Source organism: Rousettus aegyptiacus, unplaced genomic scaffold (genome assembly GCF_014176215.1).
Source record: "Rousettus aegyptiacus isolate mRouAeg1 unplaced genomic scaffold, mRouAeg1.p scaffold_m13_p_1, whole genome shotgun sequence".
Lineage (NCBI taxonomy): Eukaryota > Metazoa > Chordata > Mammalia > Chiroptera > Pteropodidae > Rousettus > Rousettus aegyptiacus.
In genome coordinates this window covers 11,580,487-11,607,535 of record NW_023416284.1, presented here as the reverse complement: position 1 = coordinate 11,607,535, position 27,049 = coordinate 11,580,487, and the positions used below count along the sequence as shown (strand labels likewise).

At 40.2% G+C, this 27,049-nt stretch overlaps 1 protein-coding gene across 2 annotated transcripts in view; it reads right to left on the bottom strand.

Moving 5' to 3' along the window:
* MICOS10 (mitochondrial contact site and cristae organizing system subunit 10) overlaps positions 1 to 15,734 on the bottom strand; it is a 28,846-nt gene extending 13,112 nt beyond the window's left edge. The window contains exon 1 of one of the 2 annotated variants that reach the window (XM_016128327.2): positions 15,583 to 15,734. In XM_016128327.2, coding sequence (XP_015983813.1) covers positions 15,583 to 15,646 — 64 coding nt within the window. In that variant the 5' untranslated portion in view covers positions 15,647 to 15,734. The remainder of the gene's footprint in view (positions 1 to 15,582) is intronic. The other variant, XM_016128326.2, reaches the window with a different exon arrangement.
* Between the last annotated feature and the right edge of the window lie 11,315 nt (positions 15,735 to 27,049).

Here is a 27,049-nt window from a genome sequence, read left to right as displayed (position 1 = left end):
GTTTGTCACATATAGGCCTATGCTGAAATAGTAAAAAAGAAAAAAAAATTTCTGCAACTAATGGCTTTCAATTCAGTTATCTGAAACAATGCCAAGAAACTAGCAGCTTTCTTAAGGACTACCTTCTTAGTAAAAAGTGAATTATGTTGCTTAAATCATTTGCTTCAGTTAATCATTTAAAATCTATCAAACAAGAATTTTGAATGGTTTATTTGTGCAGGTTCTGACAATCAGAAACATTTGTTATAACTTGTAAACATTTGTCAAAGTTAAGTGAGTCTACAAATCCATCAACAATTATGTCAGTGTCAACAATAATTCTAAATTATCCTAAGCATCCTAATGCAGGTTTAGGTTGGATAAAGAAAACTGAAGTAAAAGCACTGGATTTCAATTTCTCCCACATACACTGTAAAACGTTAATCAAGTGTCTTTAAAAACACTACCTGAAGATGCATAACTGAAGCAACCTGGAGTCTATATAATCTCAAACGAGCCCCTCAGCCACACTGTGATCAGCCTGTCCGCCCGCCCTCTCCCCCAGACGTGCCTTGCACTACTTTTCTATTCAATGCCACATTACCCACTGATACTGACCCATATTCTCACATCCCATATCCTTCTACTATCTTTCCTGATTTGTCCTAGGGTTTACCCTTTATTTCTTGTTCCTGTCATGCTGTCTAAAGAGGATTTCAAATTCACTTTCTCCACTCTTACTTTTTTAAATGACAAGTTAAATTGTTAACTGTTAACAGTTATCAATTCCAACAGACTTTCACTTTATAAGTAATACAGTTCTTTTTTCTTTTTTTTTTTTATAAGCATACATTTGGTTAAAAAAAAAAAAAGACCATAAAATTATGAGCTACGCTTTTTTAAAAGTCATTTGAATTATTCTTTTTGTTCCTTTTTCTTTTCTCCTTTACTTCATTTTCCACCTCATTTTCAGTTGCTGAAAAAGTATGTACATACAGATGTATGAATATATGACCCTGTGTTATGTATTAGTCTGAAAGGGCTGTGGCTGAAGAGTCATAGAGAATAAGCTTGGGAAAGTTACATGTGTCTAGGGTAGGATTTCTCAACTTCAACTGACATTAGGGCTGGACAATGCTTCGGTACTGTCCTGTACATAGTACAATGTCCCCTACCCACTAGATGTCAGTAGCACCCCCACTCCCCCATCCTCCAGTATGACAACCATGTCTCCAGACACTGCCAAATGTCCCGAGGGTGGGATATGGGGGATAGATCATCCCCAGTTGAGAACCACTGGTGTAGGAGTTTAAAATTTATAAAATGCTTTCCCATCCATCCGATTATTATCTTATCCTGGGCTTCATCAAAACCATGTAGGGATTAACATCCCAAGTTTACAAATGAAGAAACCGAAGCTCAGAGAGGCCAATAACTGTCCAAGTGCACTGGCTCCAGGTCCACTCTTCTATCCCACACTGCTTCTCCAACTAAAGGAGCTTCCTGTTGCAGGTCCTCTGTTTCCTCATCCCTTCAGCGAGAGGCTGGGCTAATCCAGCGTTATTCACAATTCCCTTCATTCTTCTCTTGCTTTCTTTCAAAGCAGAAAGACTTTCTTCCAGAGAAATCTTCTGCGGAAGCCCAATACATTCAATAGATAAACTAAGCTTCTACTTGAAGAGTTCAAGTTTCATCCAGGCCCTACCTCCTTACACCTCATACTTGTCCCAGAGGGACCCCCAAACTCTAGGCTCTATAGAGCATACTGCAAAAATCGATGGTAACTTTAAGTTATGATTCTAAACAGCATCTCTCAGTTAAGATGGTTTCTAGCTGAAATAGGAACCAGGCACATTCAGTAGACATGTGCCAAGTGTGTGGAACAATAGTTGGGTAAATCCGGGAGAGCTGTAAGCAGATATCAGAAGACCAGTAGTAAAGCAACAGTCTCATGGACAAATCTGTCCAATAACCAGAAGAGAAAGAAAGAAGTTCCAAACAAAGCACACTACTTGAATGGACCTAAAAAACATGTATCAACCTCACCAGGCATCAATTTTCTAATCTGTGAAATGAGAGGGCTGAAATAAGTTAGTGGTTATCAGTCCTTTTTCTCCCCCCAAAACAATGAAATTATTTTTTCAAATAAAATATTATACAGAAAATAGATCAGACAAATCAAAGTAAAGCTGCTCTGTTTGGGCAGGGGAAGGGAGAGGGTTGGAGACCTGACTAGAAACCCACTTGCTCAGTGTGCCCTCGCTCTCCTCTCCATACCTATCCCCACCCACGGGCGACCTCCAGGGTACTTTGGAACACATTTAAAGCCACTGGACCAAAGGCATCCCTCAGGTTCCTTCCAGCTCTAATGCTCTGCTGTTCTGTAAGTCTATGAATTCATGGAGGTTACTCAAGGAAAGCAACAATAGGACACCACGTCCACCAAGGACAAACAAATCCCTTTAACCTGCTGACCAACAAGAAACTTCATTAATAGATACCAATGTAATATCAAAGTTGGTGAAAGCTTAAAGAGATGTTCACATTAAACTATTAATCTATTCAATAAAACTAGATTTAACATATATATGTAAAGGTTATTTATAATCTTCAACTATAAAAACTGAATGAACTCAGTAAACAATTTTTTGAACAGAAACTGTTCTCATTTATTTATTCGCTTACATTATAAAAAGAGCAGTTAATGATCCCTCCCACCAAGGATCATTATCGTTCCCCAGAGATGCTCTGGATTAAGTTTATTGTTTATCATTCCATTTATGTAAGTGGGATCATATGTCATATATAATGTTCTACAACTTGCTCTTCTCGTTTTATAATTATCAAAGACACTCTTCTGTGACAGTCCATGCCTTTTTTAAACTCTTCACTAAAATATACATATGGAAAGCTGCACAATTAAGTGTACTGCTCGATGAACTTTCAGACTACACACACCCATGTTACCAGCAACCAGAGCAAGACACAGAAGATTACTGACATCCCAAGAAGCCTGCCTTGTGCTTAGTCAAAACTCTCCATTCAAGGATAACTATACTGACTTCTAATAGCACAGTTTTGCCTGTTTTTAAACTTATATAAATGGAATCGCACAGTACTTTGGCCCAACACTGTTGTGAATACCTGTACATAGCTCATTCATTATCAGTGCTGTATAGTATTCCATTACAGTAGTATACCACAAGTTACCTACCTATTCTGTTGATGAGCATTTGGGTAGTTTCTAGTCAGTGCTATCATGCAGAGTGTTCTATGAACTTTCTAGTACAAGTCGCCTGGTGAACAGATGTATGCATATCTGCTGGATACATATCTAAGCATGGAATTGCTGTGTCACAAGGTATACATATAGTTAGCTTTAGCAGACACTGCCGCAGTTTTCCAAAGTGGTTATACTGATTCATACGCCCATAAGCTGAGTCTGAGTGTTTAGGTTGCTTTCAACCTCACCAACGCTGAATATTTTCATCTTTTTCATTTTCATTTCATTTTTCACCTTTTTGGTTTTAAATAAGTTTTGGAGGTTTAATTCATGTAGAATAAACTACACCCACTTAAAGTGTAAAATTCAAGAAGCCTGATAGATGTACATACCTGTGAAGCCACCACCACAATCAAGAAAGTTTCCTCATGCGCCTTTGCAGTCAGTCCTCCCTCCGCCCTTGGGCCCAGGCAACCACATATCCACTTTGTCATCATAGACTGATTTGCATTTTCTAGAATTCTTTATATAAACAGAATTGTACAGTAATATACAGGCATACCTTACTGAGCTTTGCTTTACTGTGTTTCACAGATGTTGCATGTTTAACAAACTGAAGGCAAGACTCTCCACCAACAAAGATTATGACCCACTTTACGATACTCACTTTACTGTGGTGGTGTGGAACTAAACCCACAATGTCTCTGAGGTACACCCGTACTCTTCTCTGTTGGTTTGTCTGTTTGAGTTTTTGTGCCGAAACCCAAGACAACATACACTCTTTTGTAACTAGTTTCTTTCACGCGACGTGATTTGTATGTTGTTACGTGCCTCAATAGTTTGTTCCTTTTTATTACTGAATATTCTACTCTACAGATAGTCCGTATTTTATTTATTCCTTCACCTGTTGATGGACATATGGGTTCTTACCAGTTTGGGGCATTATGTATAAAGCTGGCATGAACATTCATATACAACATATTTTCATTTCTCTTGGATACTTAAGGGTAGAATGACCAATAGTATGTTTAACTTTATAAAAAACTACCTAAACGTTTTATGAAGTGGTTGTACCATTATACAGTCCCCTCAACAGTATACAAGAGTTCCAGTTGCTCCATATTCTAGTCAACCTTTAGTATTGTCAGTCTTTTTAATTTTAACTATTGTAATGGGTGTGCAGGGGCATCTCATTATGATTTTAATTTGCATTTCCTTAATGACCTCAATTGCTTATTTGCTATTAGTATAAATTCTTTTTGTGAATAATCTTTTCAAACATTTTCCCCATTTTCTTAAATGGTTGTTTGTCTTATGACTAATTTTAACATTTCTTTATTTATTCTGGAAACAATTCCTTTATCAGATATATGTATTGCAAATATTTTCTCTCATTCTGGAACTCGCCTTTTTGTTTTCTTAATGGAATCTTTCAAAGAGCAACAGTTTTAAATTTTTAAATCAAATCCAGTATATCAATTGTTTTCTTTGTGAATTTTTGCGGCCTAAGAAGTCTTTTCTGAACTCAAGGTCACAAACGTTTCTCTCTCATGTTTTCTAGAGGTTTCATAGTTTTAGCTTTTAAAATTAGGTCTGTGACCCTTCTGAGCTAATTTTTATGTATGATAATGAGGTTATTTTTTCCTCTATATAGATACCCAGTTATTCTAGCACAATATGTTGAAAAGATTTTCTTTTCCCCATTAACTGCATTGGTGTCAAAAATAAATTAACCATATATTTACGGGTCTATTTCTAGACACTAGCAATTTTACTTAACTATGCATGTATCTCTTCCCTGATACCATACTGTCTTATTTACTGTAGCTTCGCAGTAAGTCTTGAAATCAAGTAATATTATTCCTCCAACTTTGTTTTTCTTTTCAAAAAATGCTTTGGCTACTTTGGGTTGTTTACATTTTCGTATAGTTTTTAAAAGCAGCTTCTCAATTTCTATAAATATCTCTGAGCATTATTTTTCTTGCTGGGAGAGTAAAAAAGGGATAATATGTTAGTATCCTAAATATGGTGGCACATAAGAGACATTCAATTAATGTTAGCATCCTCTCTTTTTCCCTCTGTTGGCCTTTAAATAAACAGGATCCAATCTAGCAATGCCCTAACATTTCACTAGTTGGTCAATGGCTGTAGTAAAAATATTACCACACCAAATTACTTTTATAAGTAAATATTTGTATTTTTACTTGGATTCAATACTAAAACACACTTGCCAGAGAAAGCAATTCAGCGTATTTACTAATAAACTGTTTCAGGCCACATTTTAGGAAAGCATAAAACCACAGTCAGACAAAAATTTAAATGTTTTCAAGTTCCATATAGCGCCTAATTACATTATTCTATAATACTAACAAAAATTTTCCTCTAGCAAGATCACAATGTTCCATTATTCATATTGCTGTTGCAAATGGAAAATGCATTTTTGCATTTGTTTAGAAATACCTACAAACATGGTTTAGAAATACATGTAATAAACAATATGGCTACTAATTCAACAATTAACATGTACTAATTTGAAACCCAAATCTATAAACAAACAAAATCTTTGAAGTATTTTAGTTTAGTGTAATTGATATAACTCCATGAAATGGAGAGGTATCAGTTTGCAAACACAGGCCACGAAAAGGCAATTTTTGGTGAGCCACCAATACTTTGTGGCAACCCACATTTATCAGATGAACTGATAGTTAAAGAGAAACAGTAATTTGCTTTCTTTTTCCATGATCTTATTCAAGGCCTCTTTCGGTACAGTATTTTTTAACATTAAAATGGCCTGAAACAAGCAATTTAACTACACTTAATTGATTAATGGAGGAGTAAACAAAATCTGCTGGTTAATTTTAGGCAGGTCGGCTGCTAAGTCATTTACTGTCTTATTTTCTTAACAAGGAAGGAACAAGGCCAAACCCTTTCTTTTCATGAAGATGAATGCATGGCAAAGCGACAACTTTCACCCTGTTGACTGAGCTGCGTATAACCAGTGACCTATCTCAGAACACACCAGAAATTAATAAATTGCAAAATGTTCCTGGAACTCCCCTCCTACCTCTCCCATTTGTCAACCGCGACACTCTTCTTCATTTACACAGGCATCAGCCCTGATCCGCCCACTCACGAGCCTGCATTTCAGGTTCTGGAGATACGACCTGTACTGTCACCATTACTGCTGTCTCCGTTCCACTCCTTCTGCCCTCATCTTTTTTCTGGTTTCCTCTAAACTGACCATAAAATCATGATTTTGGCATGATTTTGCAATAATGTATTAATCCATCTCTGCCTTCATTCTGGCCCTTTCCAACTCAATTCTCCTCAGCTACTTCGGTGATCTTTCTGAAATCAGAAATTCAACAATGTCACTGTCACTCTTCAGCTTAACATTCAGTGGTTTTTTTTCAATGCGACACAAAGAGCTGCAACACAATCCAACAATTCTACTCCTAGTTATATATCAAAATGAAAAATCGTCCAGATGAAAACCGTATACTTACCTTAGTGACATAATTCATAAGAGCCAAAAAGTGTGAAACACATAAATGCCCATTAACTGATAAATGAATAAACAAAATTGGGGTATATCCAATCCATAGAATATTATTTCTTAACAGATGTCAATACCACCCAAAGTGATCTACAGAGTCAATACAATCCCTATCAAAATCCCATGACGTTTTTTGCAGAAGTAGAAAACTCCATTCTAAAATTCATATGGAATCTCAAGGGATCCTGAAACGCCAAAAACAATCTTGAAAAAGAAAAACAAACCTAATGGACTCACCCTTCCTGATTTCAAAACTTACTACAAAGCTACAGTAATCAAAGCAGTGTGGAACTGGCATAAAGACAAACATATAGACCAATGGAATCAAATAGAGAGCCTAGAAATATACCCTTGCAAATGTGGTCAAATGATTTTTGACAAAGGTGGCAAGACAATTCAATGGGGAAAGGACAGTCTTTTCAAGAAATGGTATTGGGAAAACTGGATGTCCACATGCAAAAGAATGAAGTTGGACCCTCCCTTACATGACACTATATACAAAAATTAACTCAATATGGATCGAAGATCTAAATATAAAACCTAAAACTATAATACTCATAAAGAAAACACAAAGCAAAAGGTTCATTATTTTGGATCTGGCAATGATTTCTTGGATACAATACTGTAAAAGAGTAGAAAAAATACATATATTGTTCTCTGTCTCCAGGGCCTGATATAGAGAGCTCTTAAATCCCTTAGGATTTCCTAGGTGACAGCAGTGTCTTTTGTTCTAATGAGGCTACTCTCAGTGGGCTCCTGGAAAGCTTCAGGATGGCAACTGGTCACCACAAAGACCAAGCCAAACGTGGAATTTTCGGCACCCACCCCCTTCCCCATTCTCCAAGAAGGGGAGAGGAGCTAGAAATTAAGTCAATGATTGGGCATATTTTTGTACTGAAACTTCCATAAAAATCCCAAAAGTATGAGGTTCTGAGAGCTTCCAGGTTGGTGAACACATCCATGTGCCATGCCAGGAAGGTGGCACACCTCAGCTCACAGAAACAGAAGTTCTTTGCTCTTGGGACCCTTCAGGACCTTACCCTATGTATCTCTTCATCTGGCTGTTCATTCGTAGTCATTAATATCCTTGGTAATGAACTGGTAATCCAGTAAGTTCTCGGAGCCATTCTGGCAAATTATGAAAGCCTAGGAGAAGGTCGTGGCAACCTCTGATTCATAGCCAGTCAGAAGCACAGGTAATGATGTGGACTTGTGATTGGCATCTGAAGTTGGGGACTGTCTTCTGGGACTGAGCCCTTAACCTCTGGGGTCTGAGCTAATGCCAGTTAGTGACAGAATTGAACTGAATTATAGGACACTCAGCTGGTTTCAGAATTGTCTGGTGTGGAAAACCCACAGTACTTCTGTGAATATGAGAGTTAAGGAGAAACAGAGTTTTTTCCTGCTCCGATACCAAAGGTAAATAATAATAAAAAAAAAATTGACAAACTGAACTTCATTAAAATTTTTAAATTTTGTGCATTAAAAGACAATAACAACAGAGTAAAAAGGCATCCCAATAACTGGAGAAAATATCTGCAAATCATATATCTGATAAGGGATTAACATCTAGACTATGTAGAGAACTCCCAAAATGCAACAACAAAAAAAGATTCAAAAGTGAACAAAGGGACCGAATAGACATTTCTCCAAATAAGATATACAAATGGACACGTGAAATGAAGCTCAACACAACTAATCATTAGGGAAATGCAAATCGAAACTAAAACGAGATACTACCTTACACCCATTAGGATGGCTACTCTTGAAAAAAGAAGAAAATGACAAATTTTGATGAGGATGTGAAGAAACTGGGACTCTCGTGCACTGTTGGTGGGAATGTGAGATGGTACAGCGACTGTGGAAAACAGTATGGCAGATCCTCAAAACTTAAAAACAGAATTACCATATGATCCAAGAAATTCTACTTCTGGGTATATACCCAAAGAAATTAAGAGTAGGGTCTCCCAGAGATAGTTGTATACCCATGTTCATAGCAGCATTATTCACAATAGCTGATAGCTAAATTCAAAACAGAAGCAGTCCAAGTGTCCATCAACAGGTGAATGAACAAACAAAATGTTATATATATAGTTTAGCTTTAAAAAGGAAGGAAATTCTGACACATGCTACAACATGAAGGAAACTTGAGGGCATTACGCAAAGTGAAATCAACCAGCCTCAAAAAGACAAATACTGTATAAGTCAACTTACGTGAGGTCCCTAGAATAATCATAATCACAAAGAAAGAAGGTAGAATGGTGGTTGCCAAGGGCTGTGGGAGGCGGGAATGGGAGTTATTGTTATATGGGTATGGAGTTTCAGTTTTACCAGATGAAGAGTTATGGAGATCGATGAAAGAAATGATCACAGTGCAATAAATATATTTAATACTATCATTTAACTGTATACTTAAAAATGGTTAAGGTGGAAATTTTATTATGTTTATTTATCACAACAAAAAAAAATGAAAACACACGAGTTAAATACTCCACGAGGCTATGAGGATGAAATAATGCATGTACACTGTAACATGTTTTATTATTAGCACAGTATAAGGTAAGTGCTCAATATATGGGAGCCATTACCATCATTCCTCAAAGAAGTCAAAGTCCCTCTTCCCCCTGGGCCATAGCCTGGGCAGCTTCCGGGACTTGGAATGCAGTCCTCCACTGGGTCCGCCTATTAAATGCCTGCACATTCTCTCAAGATGAAACTTCAATGTCACCACTTACTTTTCACACTCCTCAACGGTAGGACCAGTGTCTACTCATCTGTGCACCCCACCCCCGGCTTTCCACAATCCCAGGTACTGTTTTGGGAACTATACACATTAATGATTACCGTTACATATAAACTAGAATATTGATTGTCAAGCTTCTATACCACCTACAATAGCCAAGATCACGGCAAATGTGTTATTTTAACTTACGGTTCCTAATACAACTAATATTTATCAAGTATAGGTAATGTCCTAACTGCTCTAGAGATTATCTTATTTAATCCTTACTTGTAACATCTCTCTGAGGCAGGTACTATTATTTTAGAGATGAGGAAACTGAGGTACAAAGAGGTATTTGTTGGCACATTTATTTCTAATAAAGAAAAATCAGAGAAAAGTAAAGGCATGTGAATGTTCCCACAGTCCACTGAATGGAATACATGCTAAGGGCTGCTTATAAAAGTCCACGGCTTGCATTTTTCCTTCTTACTAAGAAAATAGAAAATATTGTTGTGCTTATTGAATATACTTGGCTCACAAGGGCAGCTTTTTTTAGGAAAGTATCACAGGCTTGGGCAACTCCTCCCCCAACCATGACACCTCCTTCCTACTTTTAGATTTCCAGGACAATACATAGAGTAAGTAACACCAAATATTCCTTACTCTGGTTTCACAGTGAAAGTGAAATGCAAGGAAAAGACACGTTGCCAATTTTACAGCTTTTCAAGTCACATTAGGGATTCTTAGGACCCCCATAAGAATCCAGAAATTACTGGAATCAAGATTCTCCTCAAAGCCTCCTCCTGCAAATCTGCAACTCTGAGGCCCTGGCCACTGTCACACAGACATTAACTTGTTCCTGAGATCACGGCCTGCCAGCTCAGGCCTTCAATATTCAAGAGTGAGTTGCAATAGGACTCTGAGGGCGATGACAGTGCTTCCACGACCCACACAGCAGGGCTTAGAGAGTCTCAGATCCCAGGGGAGCACCTCCATAAGTCTCGTAACTGGTTTTCCTCATCTCCTAGAATCTTATTTTCCCTGGGAAACAGAAAACAGATAGAACCTCCTATCCAGTCCTGAGTAACAAGCACAAGCCTCCTATGTTAGCAAGACACTATGCCTTCTATTCTTACTAACACGTGGGTATATACAAGACAAATCGGTCCTACGAGGCAAAGAAACGGCACAACCCTTGAACTGAACGGAGAAAGAAAACCAGAGCATTCAATAAATCTGATAAAAATTAAAAATAAATCCATAAAATTAGCAAAAACCATTAATGACGCACGCACATTAACGGAACATGCCATTCTTAAAATGTAATAGGCTTCACTCCTTTTTAATTTCCTGCAGTGAGGCGCTGCCAATACCACTTAAACCAACATCACTCTCTACTTGTCTAAAAACAAAAGTGCTCTCTGGTTTATGTTTCTTGCTTGACTACTCCCAAACATTTCTATTACTACTTTATTATTACGATCTACTGACAGTAATTTACATCCCTAAGTGAAATAGAAAGTCGGTAAAAGTTCCAAGAGTACAAAGACACATGATAGAACATGTAAACTGGCAGAAATTCACATGATATCTACCTTACCTGGACTTCTTAATTTAAATGTTAATTCATTCGGTTAACACACAATAAGCAGTAAATACAGGGCAGAAAATATAGTCTACAAAATCCTCAGCAATACATGTCATCCATTCAGCAATAATTACTGTATGCCTCCTCTACGCCAGGCGGTTGGGGGACCAACAGTGAACAAAACAGTCCCTGGTTCTCGTGAAGTTTATATTAGAGGAAGGAGGGACGATCGAGTAAAGAAACAAATCGCAAATTTCAGCTGGTGATAGGTGCCATTAAGACAAATTAGTGCTGTGATGGGGAATAAACAGGACACCTATAGGAACTGAAATGCTAACGAGGTTATTTGAAAAAAAAAAAGATATATTAATCTCAAACTAGGCAATATATACGGATGGCAGTGACAGGAATAAGAATAGAAGCCACAGAGAAGGGTAAAAATGTGAGAAGAAAGAACAAGAGCTGAAAAGAGAAACAGATGTGTAATGAACAACAGCCTATTGTGCCAATTACAGGGAGGCCTATGTTTTGTTTTGTTTTGTTTTCTTGATCCATGCGATCAATTTATCAGATCAAACCATATAGAAACCACCTATCCTACCATACTCCTATTAAACACGAAGTAGATATTTTAAAACCAGAATTAAAGGGGGAAACAGAACTGCTTTTCTTATGATAGCAAAGGGAGGGGGAGTGGAATTTATAAAGAAATGTGGCTCCTCCTACAGGACCAGGCCATACTAGAACTTTCTGTTAAGACATCACTCAAGCCTCAGAGTATGAGATCCTTGAAGAATACTATTTAACAGAACCACCGCCTAAAATGCATGCTAATGAGTTATTTAACTCATCTATACAACATATAGACCAAACATGAACAAGTAAAATAGTCATTTTTTCAGAAACCACCGGGAAAATAAAAACGCATTAGCCAAACAGATAAGCACTCACAAAGGGGCAGTGCATCACTTGGCTCCCTGCAGTCTCTGTCAAGGTTGAGGGTATAAGATTATCAACATGTAACTGAAAGCCTGCATTGGCCCTTTCTTCCCTGCCTGCATCTTCATAACGGTCCCCAATCTTTTTGGCACTAGGAACCGGCACTCCTATGAGTAATCTAACGTCTGAGGATCTGAAGTGGAGCTGAGGCGGTGATGCCAGCGCTGCGGAGCCACTGCAAACACAGACGAAGTTTGGCTCCCGCGCCCGCCACTCACCTCCTGCTGTGCCGCCCAGTTCCTAACAGGTCATGGACCAGTACCGTCTGCGGCCCAGGGGTTGGAGACCCCTGTCCTAAAAAACCTCTATCTTATGAGAGGCTGCCACTCCCTGTGTCTCCATTTCCATATTGAAGTCCCAGAAAAACAAGCAGCCAAAAAAATTTCAAGAGTTCCGTTACCTCACTGTCTATAGGAACAGGAACTAACACACTCACTACAGAAGTGTGTTCATCCTCAGTCTCAAAGATCACTCAGACTAAGTAAATTAAATCATCCCCAAATCACACTTCTGCACTTTATCTGTTTGCCCTGTCTCTAAGTTCACGGCTAAAGGTACAATCTCCTCAAAAACTGAACTCAGCTTCCCCCTCAAAATTAAAAACCCCTTTTCAACTTCTCATTATCATTCTCGAATTCAACTATGTAAGCAGAAAAGCAACCAAAATCATGACCTTTTTTCTCACTATAGTCTCTCTCCTGCCCTCTCACACAATCAGTTACTAAGTCCTATATGTTATTTACTGTATATAGGTGCACACCCACCCCTCCTGTTACTGTCCAAATTCTGATCAATGATGTTATCACTTACTCAAGTTCTAAACCTGGAGTCATCTTTATAAAGAATGAAGATGAGGCAAAGTTACCCAGTTGGAGAAAAAATAAAGTAGCATTTATTGAGTTTCTACTATGTACTTATCACTTGTGTCAGCCTAGGAAATATGTTATACTATTTTCACTTTTTAAATGGGGGGGGGGGAGTTTGAAGTTTCTCAAATATATCCATTTCTTTCCAGTCTAACAGTTCAGACTTTTAACACTTCACATTTACAATACCGTTAGCCTTCTCTACTCCAAATCTGTTCTGCATAAAACACTGCCAGAACAATCATACCAAAATTCCATTTATATCACATCAATTCCCTGTTGAGGGCCGTGAAATGCCTTCTGCTTCTCTATTTGCCCAATGACTGATCCAGAGCTTCATAAATATTGGTTGCTTAAAACCATCCCATGATTCCCCATCAGCCTAGATATAATGAGCCCTGGAAGCAGAAAGTAATCACTTTAATCTAAGACAGAGATGTTGAATATACAGAATACATGTGAAAAAGCCAAAGGCAAAGCAAAAGCCTTCAAGATAAAGTGAAACCTCTCTAAGACATTTCAAAATTCCGACTCAACCCAAACCAGCCTTCTTTAGGGAATAAGGATGCTGAAATTAGAATGCCTCTGGGTTCTAACCCAGCTCCTCCACTTCCAGAGACCTAACTTCTCTGTGCTTCAATTTCCTCCTCTATGTAAGTTCAACTTGGTCTCTGCTCAAGGTCTCCTAACCCCTCCCTGATTATCCAAGTCCAAGGCCTTCTCCAAATGTCAGCTAAAGGCCCATTTTCCTTGCAAATTCTCACTGGATGACCTCAGCCCATCACTCCACTTACTTAATTTATAATAACATTACAGCAAAAAGTCTGAATCACTCATTTTAATTTTTAGCTGTGCTCATACATCACTGTGTTTCATTTATTTCACCTGTGTATGCCCCACCCCCCCAGTGGCCCACTCATGAATGACAGTGACACTACAAACTGCCTCAGGTGATCATCAGTGGCACAACAATATTAATATCAACAACTATTACTACCACCATTTACTGAATGCATAGTACATGCCAGGCACTTGCTAAGTATCTTATGTATTTTTCTCTCTCTCAATCTTCGTAATCCTTTTAGGTAAATCTGCCTCTTTATCCTCATTTCGTAGTTAAGGAAGATACAGTACCCAAAGCTACAAAAAAAAAACAAAAAACAAAAAAAAAAACACCTAGTGAGGATGGGGGTGAAGAGTGAAAATTGGTGATTTCAAACTCAGCTCTGTTTACCTCCCATTCTTAACTACTACATCATACTGTTTAGTAATTACTTTGGTCATTTCATATCTAGGTGTTAAATTTTCTCTCCTAAATGTAAGCTGTTAACAGTAACAAAAATTGAGCATTTCTTTGGTCATTTCCAGAACAACCCATTCTTAATAAGTGATCCATACCGAAGCCTTCACATAAGCTAACTCATTTAACCCTCACGACAATTCTGTGAGATAGTAATAATTTTTACTGCCAATTTACAAATGAAGAAACAAGCACAGAGAGGTTAAATAACTTGCCCCAAATCACACAGCTGGTAAAGTGCTGAATTTAAGGATGAAATGGTAACTGTGATGCATTACTTCATTTACTGACTCTTCTCAACAATTTTTACTAAGCACTCTTCTAGGGGCTGGGGGATACAGCAGAGAACAAATCAGAAAATATCCCTGCCCTCATGGAACTTATAGTCTTATTTCTTTTCCTATATTTTCATTCTATCATCTTAAATACTCTTAAAGAAGATTTCCATACAAAAAGATCAAATCTGGATAATAAAAACCAGTATGGAAGAAAGCATGAGGCTTGTAGCCACAAAACCTGGAACAAATTCCCAATTTTGTCATTTATTAGACCCTTGGCAAAATCTCTTCACCTGACTCAATTTCATGACCTGTATGAGACAGTGTATGAAGTTGCACATCTAGCAGTGTCTGGCACTTAGTATACATCCAGTAAAGGAATTTCCTTCTTTCTCTTTCCCTCCATGCAGTGACTTCATAATCTGTGTCGTCCCTGAGCACATGTTAAAAGTCTTCGCAAAATTACATTAAGGACTACAAAGCGACCAATCTCTTCTGTTCCAGAGCAATTCTCATTCCAAATCACTATGTCTCCAATTTCAGGACCCAGACTACTCTGACGCCGATAAATCAGGTTACAACTCGGGAATGACAGCAACTCACGTTAGGGCCTGGCAGTGTCTATAAAGTGCTCCCAATGACCTTCTTTGGAAGGCACTTTTCAGCGGAGAAGGAATGTGGCCTCCTGACCAGGCTCCACTCCCCGTGAGGAAGATGTGGCACCAGGGAGGAGAATTCCGAGCCTCTGGCACAGGGTTGTGTCCTACATACCGTTTTTCACTCGAAGAGCTCCGCACCCCTCCTGCCACCTGCCAACCCGACCCCCGCCTCCTCGAGGTTACAACTCCTTTCACTCTGGCGGCCGCCTAGGCTCCCCGGGAACGTGGTCCCCGCCGCCCATGTGACCGACCTCCCGCCCAGGATCGGGCAACTAGCCCTGGCCCAAGGGTCTGGAACAGGCCGGACCGCCTGACCTCTCTTGGGGCTTCCCTTCTGCCCTCCTGGTCAGCGGCGCCTCGAGCTGGCTGCTTGGCTCAGGGCTGGGCCTGCCAGAGGCGAGAAGCCCCTTACCTATCTTCACGACCGTATCTGCCAAGCACCGATCCCACTTCCTGCCGAGTTCTGACTCCGACATGTTCCCCACCAGCAGCTCCAGCTTTCGTTACGGTGGGACCCCGCGCTCCGATTCTAGGCAAGTCTCGCGAGAGCTGGTCGCGGTTCCCAAGCCCGGAAGACCGGCGTCGGCGTGCCAGATATCGCGAGATGATCTGACTGTTTCCGTCCTTTCCCTTTTTTTTTTTTTTAATTGGTCGTCAAGGTGACGGGTTGCGGGAAGGCCCGAGGTGACCCTGACCTTGGAGCCGCGCCTACCTATGGGTTGCAAGGCTGACAGGTTTCCTAAGCGGTCCAAAGCCCTTCCTTCACACCAGCTCCCGACGTTGGCCCTGGAAACTCCCAGGACAAAATGAGGGCACAGCGTTTGATTTATTCATTCATTTCCTTACTCAGCTTCGCTTTTTCTACTCATTCACTCATTTATTGCAGTGGAACTCCCACCTGCACCACTAACACAGAAACTGCTCTGGCAAAGGTCACCTATTGCCAAATCATACGCCTTTTGGACCTCTGTACAGCATTAGACACAACTGCTCCCTCCTTCCGGGTCCTCCTTGTCTCCTGCCTTCTCTTTGCTCGTTTGGACTCCCAGTACACCAGTCTTTCCTAGTCCTTCTCTAACCCTTCTCTTCAGGGGTCCTTTCAGGGATGCATTTTCTCAGCCATCTGTTTAAAGAAGTAACATCCATGAATAAAATTTAGAGCTCCACCTCCATCTTACTGTCACAGGAGCTTGCCTACCCCTCTAATTTGCTACATCATATTGAAACATCTGTGAGTAAAACTAAAAGCTCCTAAAGTGCCTGAACTGCCTCCTTCATCTGCACACTCCCAATTCAAAACACAATGACTTCCTTGGTCAGTAGGATCGTCTATGAAATATTTGTTAAACTGAATTGAATTCATTCACTCATTTATTTTTTCACTTATCCTCGGCAACTTTAACAGCAGAACTACTGTACAGTCCTTACCAGACAGAGACCCTTCTTTCAGAAAGGCTTCTTCCATGACCACCCTTCTAGCTCTCATCTGAGCTACATAACAAATTGTATTGTAATTGCATGTCTCTTGGATGCGACTGATCCTTGAGAATGGAGGCCGTGCCATTCTTGTATCCCCTATGACTAGCAGAGAGCCTGGTATATATTGAATAAATGCTTTTTGAATGGATGTAAGAATAAATGAATGTATAAATAAATGATCGCTTTAGAAAGAGAAAAAAGCCTTTGTACTGGGAGAAATCTATGGTGTAGCATTTACGTTGAAAAAGAAAAGGAGAATTAACTTCACTACATACCTATGATGTGTCGCAAGTAGCATCAGGCATCTCACATTCTGTTTATTCTCACAGCAGGTCGAGATTAGCATCTTTACTTTCACAGATTTGGAAGTTAGTATCACAGAAGTTAAGTAATATGGAAGATGCATAAACCTCTGCATTGTGTTGATTTAGAAACTGACAGAGGCATTTTTATTGGATTCAGGAGAGTTGTAAAATTTTGTGGAAGGCAGAGAGCAAATTACAAAAGCAATCAGAGGCAGATGGTATAGCATGGATTCTGGAGCCAGCCTGTCTGGGTTCAGATCCCAGCTTTGCCATTTCCTAGCTTTGTATCTATTATTCTCTCCTTCCACGGTTCCTTTCCTCATACGATGTTTTATTCACTGCTGAATCCCGAACCCTAGAACATTATCGAACACATAGTGTTTGCTCGATAAATATATGTTGGTTAAATGAATTAAAATAAATTAAAACTGGAGTTTTTATAGTTCTTGGAGAACAAAAACCAATACGAGTGAGAACAATATTTAAGAAAAACCAGCAATATATACTTTATAAACTTTGTTACATTTAAAAATAAATTTCTCAATGATGGAGAAGGGAGTTACAAGCATGAATGGGGGAACGCTTGAAAAGAACTCTGCTGTCGAATTGGAATTAAATGTATCAGTATAAACTCACAATATTTAAAGTAATAGATAGATAGATATAAAAGTGTGTGTGTGTGTGTGTGTGTGTGTGTGTGTGTGTGTGTGTATTTCTTGATCCTGTTTGCTGAGAGGGCCTAAAAGCAATAACATACTAATAGCAATAAGCAAGCTTAGATTTGGGCTTCTAAATACCATTCTCTACCGTAAGAACCCAGGGCTCCTTAAAAAAATGACTGAAACTCCAGGGCTGGAGCAGAGAAAATACTAGATGACCCTTCTTGTGTCACAAAGTAATGAAATCTTTTAAGGACATCTTTTAGCGTCATGCCAAAACGTTTCAATAACTACGAACTGCCTAAAGTAGCCCCTATTTCCTAATCAGAACTCTGTGCGAAAGTCATTATTAGGACTTCTCTCAATTGCATGGAACAAGTTTCATAAAGACAGAAGTTTGCATTTCAAATGGGTTAGGACAGGGTCTTGTAATAAAGTAATTTCACAGCAAGAGAGCCAGCATCTTTCAATACTGGATAGAGGAAAAATGAAAAAGCAAAAACTGTCACTTAAGTACACTAGATTTTAGCCCCAACTGGTTAATCATCTAGACATAAGCCCTTTGTTTACTTTACTAGCTTGTAAATCCAGCTTCATTAACAACGCAGATTAGAATATTTTATAGCACAGCACCTGCATAAATAAAGGTCTTTTAGATTCCAGTGGGTTCTTTTTCTGTTTCCTTTCAATTAAAAACTAATTCCTTTCTTAAAGAGAGATTCACATTTTTTTGTTTCAGATATTTTTTCTCTAAGAGAGGTCTCATATTGTTTTTGCCCAGAGTCAGGTATTCAGAGTCAAACAGCTGCTAAGTAGCTTATTTGTTTGGTCTCAAAGTCGAGGGGCCCCTCCCATTTTTTTCTTAATGTGTGTGTGTGTATGTGTGTGTGTGTGTGTGTGTGTGAGAGAGAGAGAGAGAGAGAGAGAGAGAGAGAGAGCAAGAGAGAGAGAGAGAGGGAGAGAGATAACAAGCATTCAGAAAAGTGCTAAAAAACATTAATATGGCATAACAAATAAATTGCTGCTAAACGAGCATCACTAAGCACCTCAGAAGCCCACTCCCCGGTGTGTCTTTGCCATATCGTATTCCCTCCCTCCCTGCTAGCAGAATCACTATCTTGACTTTTATGTTATTTATTTCTTTGCTTTTCTTTCAGTATCGTTACTTGATTATAGATCCTTAACAATACGATTTAATTTCGCCTGGTTTTAAACTTTATATATATAAATGGAATCATATGGTCTGTATCCTGTGGTATTTGACTTTGCTCATTATTATGCTTTAAAATCCATCTATATTGCGTTTATAGTTCTTTCTCGTTTCATTGCCATATAGTACTCATTATATTACACCCATACTTTATTTATTCTACTATCTATGGATATTTGAGTTGTTTCCAGATTGAAATTATTGCCAAAAAGGCTTCTCATTTTTGTACATGTATTCTGGTGCATGTTGGCATACATTTTAATAGGAAAATGTTATGGCGGACCTAAGAAACTAAACTAGCAGGGGACACACTAGATTGGAAATGGTGAGAGCTGGACCCCAGTCTTCTCTGCCACTAACTGGCTGTCGTGTGTGTGTAGCAGCTCCCACTGAACGGGCCTGACCACCGGCTCTCTCTTCAGATTCTTTCATATGCTTCTTCCCTTTATACTTTTGGGCCTCATGCTGGTAATGGCTCTGACTGTTACTGACTCCAAGGTATCACCATTCCTCTTGTTCTAATCAACTCTCCTCCATTTCCTACCTTGGATGCACCCTGTGTTTCCTGACAGGACCCCGACTGCTAAGCTTACGAGAAGTCCCTCCCCGCCCCTCCTCTACACCCGGCCGCACTCTTTTTTTCCTAACCACTGCCTATCACAATTTGCAATTATCTCCTCTATTTACCCCTCTCATCCCCTCCACCTCTCTTTTCTCCCACCAGATGGTAAGCTCCATGAAAGCAGGGACTTTACTCATCTCATCATTATATCCTTAGTGCCTCATTCAGTGTCTGGTGCATTGAAGACGTTTAATGAACATTTCTTGAATGAATGAATGAATGAACGAATGAACGAACACAGAGCAGCAACGATGTCCTTTTCATTTTCACATCCCCGGCACTAGCCAGGCCAGATACTAACTGGTGCTCAGTCAATGTTCTGTGTTCTCACGAGGCCCAGTCTTTGAGGCCAGAGGTTCCCAATGTGGGACACACGCGTAAGAGCATCACCCAGAGCAGACGGAAGTGTGGCTTTGTGTCAGGATGTGTCTAGATTGACCTTGGAGAGAATTCGAGTCTGAAGGAATGCTTGGACAGATGCATTCAAAGGTGTATTTTCTACACTTACCTGTATTCAAAGGTACACTCAAGTCGCATGTAAATGATTTGTGGAAGAACATGAGTTTGAGACAAATAACATCACCGAATTAGTGTGGATTTAGGTATGTAAGCTTGAGAGTTGGTGCAAGTGTAATCATCACAGCTTGAGTATTAATACTTCGAAGGCCAACCAAAATCATACTCTTGTCCACACAAGAGTTCCCCAGGACTGACTTTATGTCAAGTTAGCTTTGATTTTTACCCAAACTATATGACCTCAGCCATAATGAGGTTACTGGTTATCATTTGCTTGTTCTGTTCAGTTAATAGAAAATTAAGGATTTCTTGGTTAGTGTAATTTGTTTGGTAGAGAAAATATTTCTAAATATGGGATCCGAAGTAGAGAAAGGCATTCTTAACAGAAAATAGGTTGGGTAACTTTTATTTATTTATTTACCTTTATTTAAAAAAAAATTTTCAGTGACAGTTGACATACAGTATTATATTAGTTTCAGGTGTACCACATAGTGATTAGACATTTATAAAACTTATGAAGTGATCACCCTATAAGTCTTGTACCCACCTGACACCATGTATAGTTATAACAATATTATTCACTAGATTCCCTATGCTGTACTTCACATTCCCATGACTGTTTTTATAACTGGCAATTTGTACATCTTAATCCCTTCTCCTTTTTCCCATCCTTCCCACCCCCTCCCATCTGGCAATCATCAAAATGTTCTCTGTATCTGAGTTTGTTTCTGTTTTGTTTGCTTGTTTATTTTGTTTTTTGGATTCCACATATAAGTAAAATTATATAATATTTGCCTTTCTATTTCTAACTGATTTTACTTAACATAATACCCTCTAGGTCCATCCATGTTGTCACAAATGACAATGTTTCATTCTTTTTTTAATCCTTTATATATATGTACCATATCTTCTTTATCCATTCATTCACAAATGGACACTTAGGTTGTTTCCGTGTCTTGGCTTCGTATATAATGCTTCAGTGAACATAGTGGTGCCTATGTGTTTTCCAATTAGTGTTTTGGGTTTCTTCAGATAAATATTTGGTAATCTCATCTTAATTTCTCTTCTGTCTCATAGCCAAAGATGTGGGTGTCTCAGCCTTGAACTGGCACTTAGATCTATCTGCTTCCAAAGTCACAGCTTGATCTGGGAAGTTGAAAAGACTCTCTGAAACTCTGTGCAAATCTTTGTGTATGAGTGCATATTTTTTTTCTTTGAGTCCATAGCTTTCCTCAGAGTCTCAAAGGGAGCTGGGATCCAAAGAAGGTTAAGAGCTATTGACCTGGAGCCAAATACAGGTCATGGAGAAGATGCCAGTCCCTCCAGCAGAGGGCAGTGGCACCCACATTCACTGACCTCCTTGACCTTATAACATTGATTATCAAGAGATCAAGATGTTGAGCCAGGTAGACCTGACCGAGGGTACCAAAAGAGAACACCAACCTTCCCCTGTGCTTCCTGTTGGGTTGGTTTTGAAATCCTATTTCCAACTCCCAGTTGCCACATCATTCCCTATGTAAGCTCCCAAGCAGTGGCTCTGGGGAAGACCACCTTCTCTCATCAACTTCCAGAAAGGCCCTGGAAAATTCTTCTGAGAGACACATATTTTTCTAAGCTTTGTTGCTCCTTCATCAATGCTGGTTTCTCTTGCTTCCTTCATGGATGTGTTTACACCATCAGAACAAACATTGAATCAGAGGTCCTAGTTAGAAAATATTTTTCGATAGAAATTTGAATGAACCGACTTTGATTCTCAGCTAGATGCCTAGTCCTAGAGAATAAACACCAGGCCCTTAACTTAGCATTCAAAGCCTTTAGAGAATGGTTCCACTTCAACTCTCATTACTCTCTCACATGTAAGGAAGGTCTCCTTGTTGGCCATACTTCCTGCAATTGCTCCAGGCTTTCCAATAAGCTTCTGAAGAGATCACTCCTTCCTTCCCGTATTCCTTATCTTTCCCATCCTTCGGCCCCTTCTTCCACCATGGAGCCTTCTCTGGCTGAGAAGCAATGAAACAAAGAGGTTAAAGACTCTGAAGACCTGAAGAAGCAAGCCACACAGATACTTAGGGGGAGAGTCTTGCAGGCACAGAGAAGAGCAAATACAAAGGCCCTGGGGTGGAAGGCACAGTGTGGCTGGAACAGAGTATGCAGACAGGAGATGGAGTCAGAGTGGTGGCCGAAGCAGAGAGTACAGAACCTTGCAGATCATCACAGACTTTGGTTGAGATGGGAAGATAGAGGTTTTTGAGGGGAAGAGTAGCATCATCTCTCGCGTTTAACAAAGACCCCTCTGACCTTTGTGTTGAGAATAGAATGGAGGAGCAAGGACAGAAGCAGAGAGCCGGGTAGGACGATTATTACAATCATCTAAGAAATACAGGAAAAAAAGACGATGAGAAGCATTTGGCTTCTAGATCTATTTTGAAGGTAGATTTGATGGGATTTACCGATAGGTGAGATCTGGGGTTTGAGGAAAAAAGAAAGAGGAGTTAAGGATGGTTCTAAGCTGTTTGGCGTGCGCAAACGGAAAGATGGGAGTTGACACCGAGATGGCAGAAACTGGGAGAAGGAATTTTGTGTGGGGGAACAGAATCGGAAATTCGATTTGGGCTAGGGTAAGTCTAGAACGGCCCAGTTACCCAGTTAATGTGCTGCCCCATAATTCCTCAGCCCCTCTCTTACCTACCCTCGTGACTGCTTACTCAAAGGAGAGCCCTGGCCACCACAACTAACGGCCTCCTGCTAAGACCACCGCTGACTCCGTCTTTCCCAGGGTGAGGGCCAGGCTCCAGTTCACATCCATCATGCCTGCTTCATCAGGAGCTGCAAATGCTCCAGGCGCCCGGCCACGTGACCAGCACACAAAGGCTATGATTCCTCCCAACATTTCTGAGCCCACAGTATGTTCTAAACCAGAGCTGGGGCAGCTGGCATCCCCAAGGGGCCCAAAAAGGCCAGGAATGACAGCTCAGAGATGCAGGGGTAAAATTCTACCATTGGGAGACAAGAATCAACAGATGAATTCAATTTCCTTCTGCAGACCGGAAAAGAACCCTCTCCTTCTCAAGAGGCAGCACCTAGATGTGGTGGTTCTCCCCGACCCCTACCCCCAGCCTCTCTGGAGATGTTCCCCCATGACCAGGCCACTAGCTGTGTTTTCTTGAGAATACATGGCTAGCTTGACAACACACCCCTTCTGTTTTCTTTCCTTCATTCTCTGTCTCATTTCCCTCTTCTCTTCCTCTCTGGCCTAATTGCACTTCTCTAACGGACCATGCACATGTGTGGGCTTTGCCTCGGGCTCTGATTTCTAAGGAACCCAGGCTAAGTCAACAGTCAATGGAAATGCAGAGTAAGCAGGGGAGAGGACAATGCTGGAGATAAAAATAGGGAGTTCAGTGCATGCATATGCTTCTAAGATCACCTAGGGGATTAGTATAGCCAGAGGAGAAAGGCAGACCCAGGACTAAAACTTGTGATGCTGTAACATTTAGAGGCTGGGAGGAAGAGAATGAATCAGCAATGAAGAATGAGAAGGAATGACCGTGTGTGGGAGGAAAACCAAAAAGAATGGTTTCCTGCAAGCCAAATGAAGAAAATGTTTCAAGAAAGAGAATGTGATGAACCGGAGCTCAAATGAAGATGGAGAACTGGCCATCGGATTTAGCATCAAGGAGGTTATTTTGGTGACATAAACAAGGACAGTTTCTTTGGAGGGGTCAGAGCCAAAGCCTGAAAATGGTGGGTTTGAGAGAGACTAGGAGGAGAAGGATTGGAAACAGCAAGTTTTCCTTCAAAGAGGGACAAAGGAAAGGGGCAAGAGCTTAAGGATGGGCGGAGTCAACGGCGGGTTTTGCTGGACGGGGGAAGTTACTCATGGCTGTGTGTGGATGGGAATGATTCGGTAGATGGGCAACCCCGATGATGCGGGAGAGAGAAGAAGGATTGGCCGCAGCCTGGAAGTTCCCAGCAGAAACGTTAAGAGCTTAGATTCCAGGCGGGCTGGAAGTAGAAGGCTCATTTCTGAGGAAAAACGGAGAATGCTAGACATCTGGAATTTCCTCTCCACGGATGCCTGGGTCCCTAGGGCCTAACTTTTAAAGTTGAACATTTACTGTTTGATGTGGTTAGAGTCCCTGAGCCCACAGTATGTTCCCAAGAGTATTTAATTAAATGAGAATCTGGTGTGCATCTGTGACTAATTAATGCTGATCAAAAACAATTAAATATTAAATGTCAGTGCTGTTACCTGGTTTCTTACTAATAATTGCAAAGGGCTGAATGTAATTATCAAGTCCTGACCTCCATAAGAACCAGGTTCACATTAAAATAATGAAAAACAAAAACCCGGCTAATGAAAGAGCAGGTTTTGTGAATTTTTAAAAATATTCGAAGCAGTGAAATGCTAAACATCAGGGCAAGAGTCTTGCTTAGAGGTCCCCTCCTCCCCATTACACCCTCCTCTCTCATAAAAATCATGGCAGCTCCATTGATGATGTAGTAAACATTTCTAATAGTTCTCCTTTCAGTAAAATATGCCTTCATATGCTGATCCTATTGTCCATGATAAATGTTATATGACATGTATATAAAATGATGTAATTCATTCAACAAGTGATGAATGAGCATTCGATTTAGCCAGTCCTGCGCTAAGCGCTCTAGGGATGAAGAAATGCATGAGATGAACACTCCGTCTTCCAGGCCTAGCCTGACGTTCCCCAGAGGCTGCTCTGATGCTCACCATTATCAGACCTACCTGGGGCGCTTTGCCCCACCTCTCTCCATTTCATCTAGTGTGATCAGGGGTTGCCATTTTCTCCCAGTTCAATAAATAATACTTTTGTTTGCATTTGTTGTATTGTTTGTTTTGGGGTCATTTTTAAAGGTAGGGGGCAGAAAAGCCTTTATTCTGCCATCTTGAAGCTAGCAGGCTACTACGACTTTCGTGGTCCTGCTGAAGGATGGGGCCTATCTAGCAGATCCGACAGATGGGCTGCTTCTTACCCAGGGGAGCGGTGTGGGAGATCCAAGGGCAAAGACCAAAAGCAGCGGCTTGGATCGGGGTAGTTATTGAGAGCCAGAAGAGTGAGTCAAGCCCCGAGGTCCATCCAGCAAAGAGATGGGTGGAGGACAGGAACCATAGCATGAAGCCAAAACAAAGAGAGTTGAGGACCAAGGAATTTACAAATAAGGAGTAGCAGGATGGAAAAACAAGGAGGTGGTCTGGAAGATTTCCAGAGACAAACTGGGGATGTTCGCGGTGACTTTAAATCTCATTCCTGCACCAGCTTGAATATGTTACCCGGATCATTTAAAAGGACCATGATGGATAGACGGTTTGACACTATCTCCTTCCATGCCCATCTGAAAAGTTAAGAGTAAGCTCCCTTCGTGGGAGTCTGAGTTCTGAACTGTTGTAAACTGTTAAGTGCTTATCGGATGCTCTTGGGAATTTGTTGCTTCCAATTCTTAATCTGCAAAGAGAAGATGATTGTAGTTCCCTCGACCTATTTTACAGATGCGGGGGGATGCTGTGTGGATTGAGGACACCTTCTCTGACTTTCCCCTTGGGCTGTGGAGGATGCTCAGAATAGAGACCATTTATCCTGAGAGCTCTGAGGCTTCTGTCTTCAGCTTAGAGCTGAATGCAGGAGAGGGATGCAAGGAGGAAGGAGAAAAGGGAACTCCCAATTTGTTTCAGTTCCTGTTGGGTGCAAGGCACTTCCCATGTGTTGTTTTATTTTTATTCCTCTAATAGCGTTTGGGTGGAGCCATCTTACCCACTTTTAGAGGTAAAGAAACCAGGCCCTCATAAGTAGAGGACATGAAATTTCGATGCAGGTTCTCTCTGACTCCAAAACTATGATCTTTCCAGTATAATCCAGTCCAGTGACTATGGCTCTGGTCACTGCCACCCCCTGTTTTCTTCCTCCCTACTCTATCTCCATAAGAAGAACACAGCAAGACAGGAGAAGGCGGCCAACCAGGAGAGTCACTCTCTTCCCTAAGGAAGAAGATAAGGTCATGACTGAACTTCCCTCTGAAATGGAATGCGACTCTGATCTTTTGAACCAAAAATAAATATATTCGACTTTGACTTTTAATATGGCTCAACATAAAAGGCCCTCTCATCCGTTGAATAAAATATATGTAGAACGCCTAGTTTATAGAAGATACTGTGCTAGAATATTGGCAGACTTGGATGTATGAAATACAGGCAAATCGTATAATATTACCTTCACAGTTAAGATTAATTTGAATTTAAACATACTAAAAAATATTCAGTTTTGAGTTTGAAATTCGTCACTGGCTTTCATAAAAGAGGTCGGGGCTGGATTTGCCAGTAGGGAAGTCACACAGCTGGAAGCAGCGAAATCTTGAAAATGGATGGATTTCTCAAAAAAGATGGAATTACAAGGGATAAAAACAGAGACAAGGATAGAGCCTTAAATTACACCAATTGTTAAGAACTGCAAGAGAAAGTTAAAGCCCTAGGGATGAAAGAGGAGGAAGAGTCGAAGGAAGAAAAGGCAGACAAGAATAATGCTTAGGAAGGGCGTGCACACAGAGCTTCCAGAGGGGAAGGCTCCAAAGTGCCCAGTGATGCATAGAAGGCAAGATGGATGGGAACTTTTTAAAAGCCATCGAGTAAGAATATTAAAAAGTCAATGATTCTCCGCAGATGTAGCATCTTAAAATAGTGGTGAGAGCGGAAACCAGAGAGCAGAGAGTTCAAGACGAGTAGGGAAAGCTAGTTCACAATACAGAGGAAAGGGAAGAAAATTGGATGGCTGCATAATACCCACATTCAAAGAGGACTCCAGAAGGATTAAAGACCTAAGCATGAAAGGTAAGGATATATTCAATGAAAGAACACAATGTAGAAGGATAGCTTTGTGAGCCAGAGAGTGGGGACAAATTCTTAAGAAGGGAAATCTGTTAATTTGGTTACATCATTACTAAGGAGTTCTGCCCAACAAATGACACTGAGAGTCAATTAACAGACAGATGACAGATCGAAAGAAGACATTTACAATATCTAAAACTGACGAGAAACTAAAATATAAAACGTACGTGGAACACCT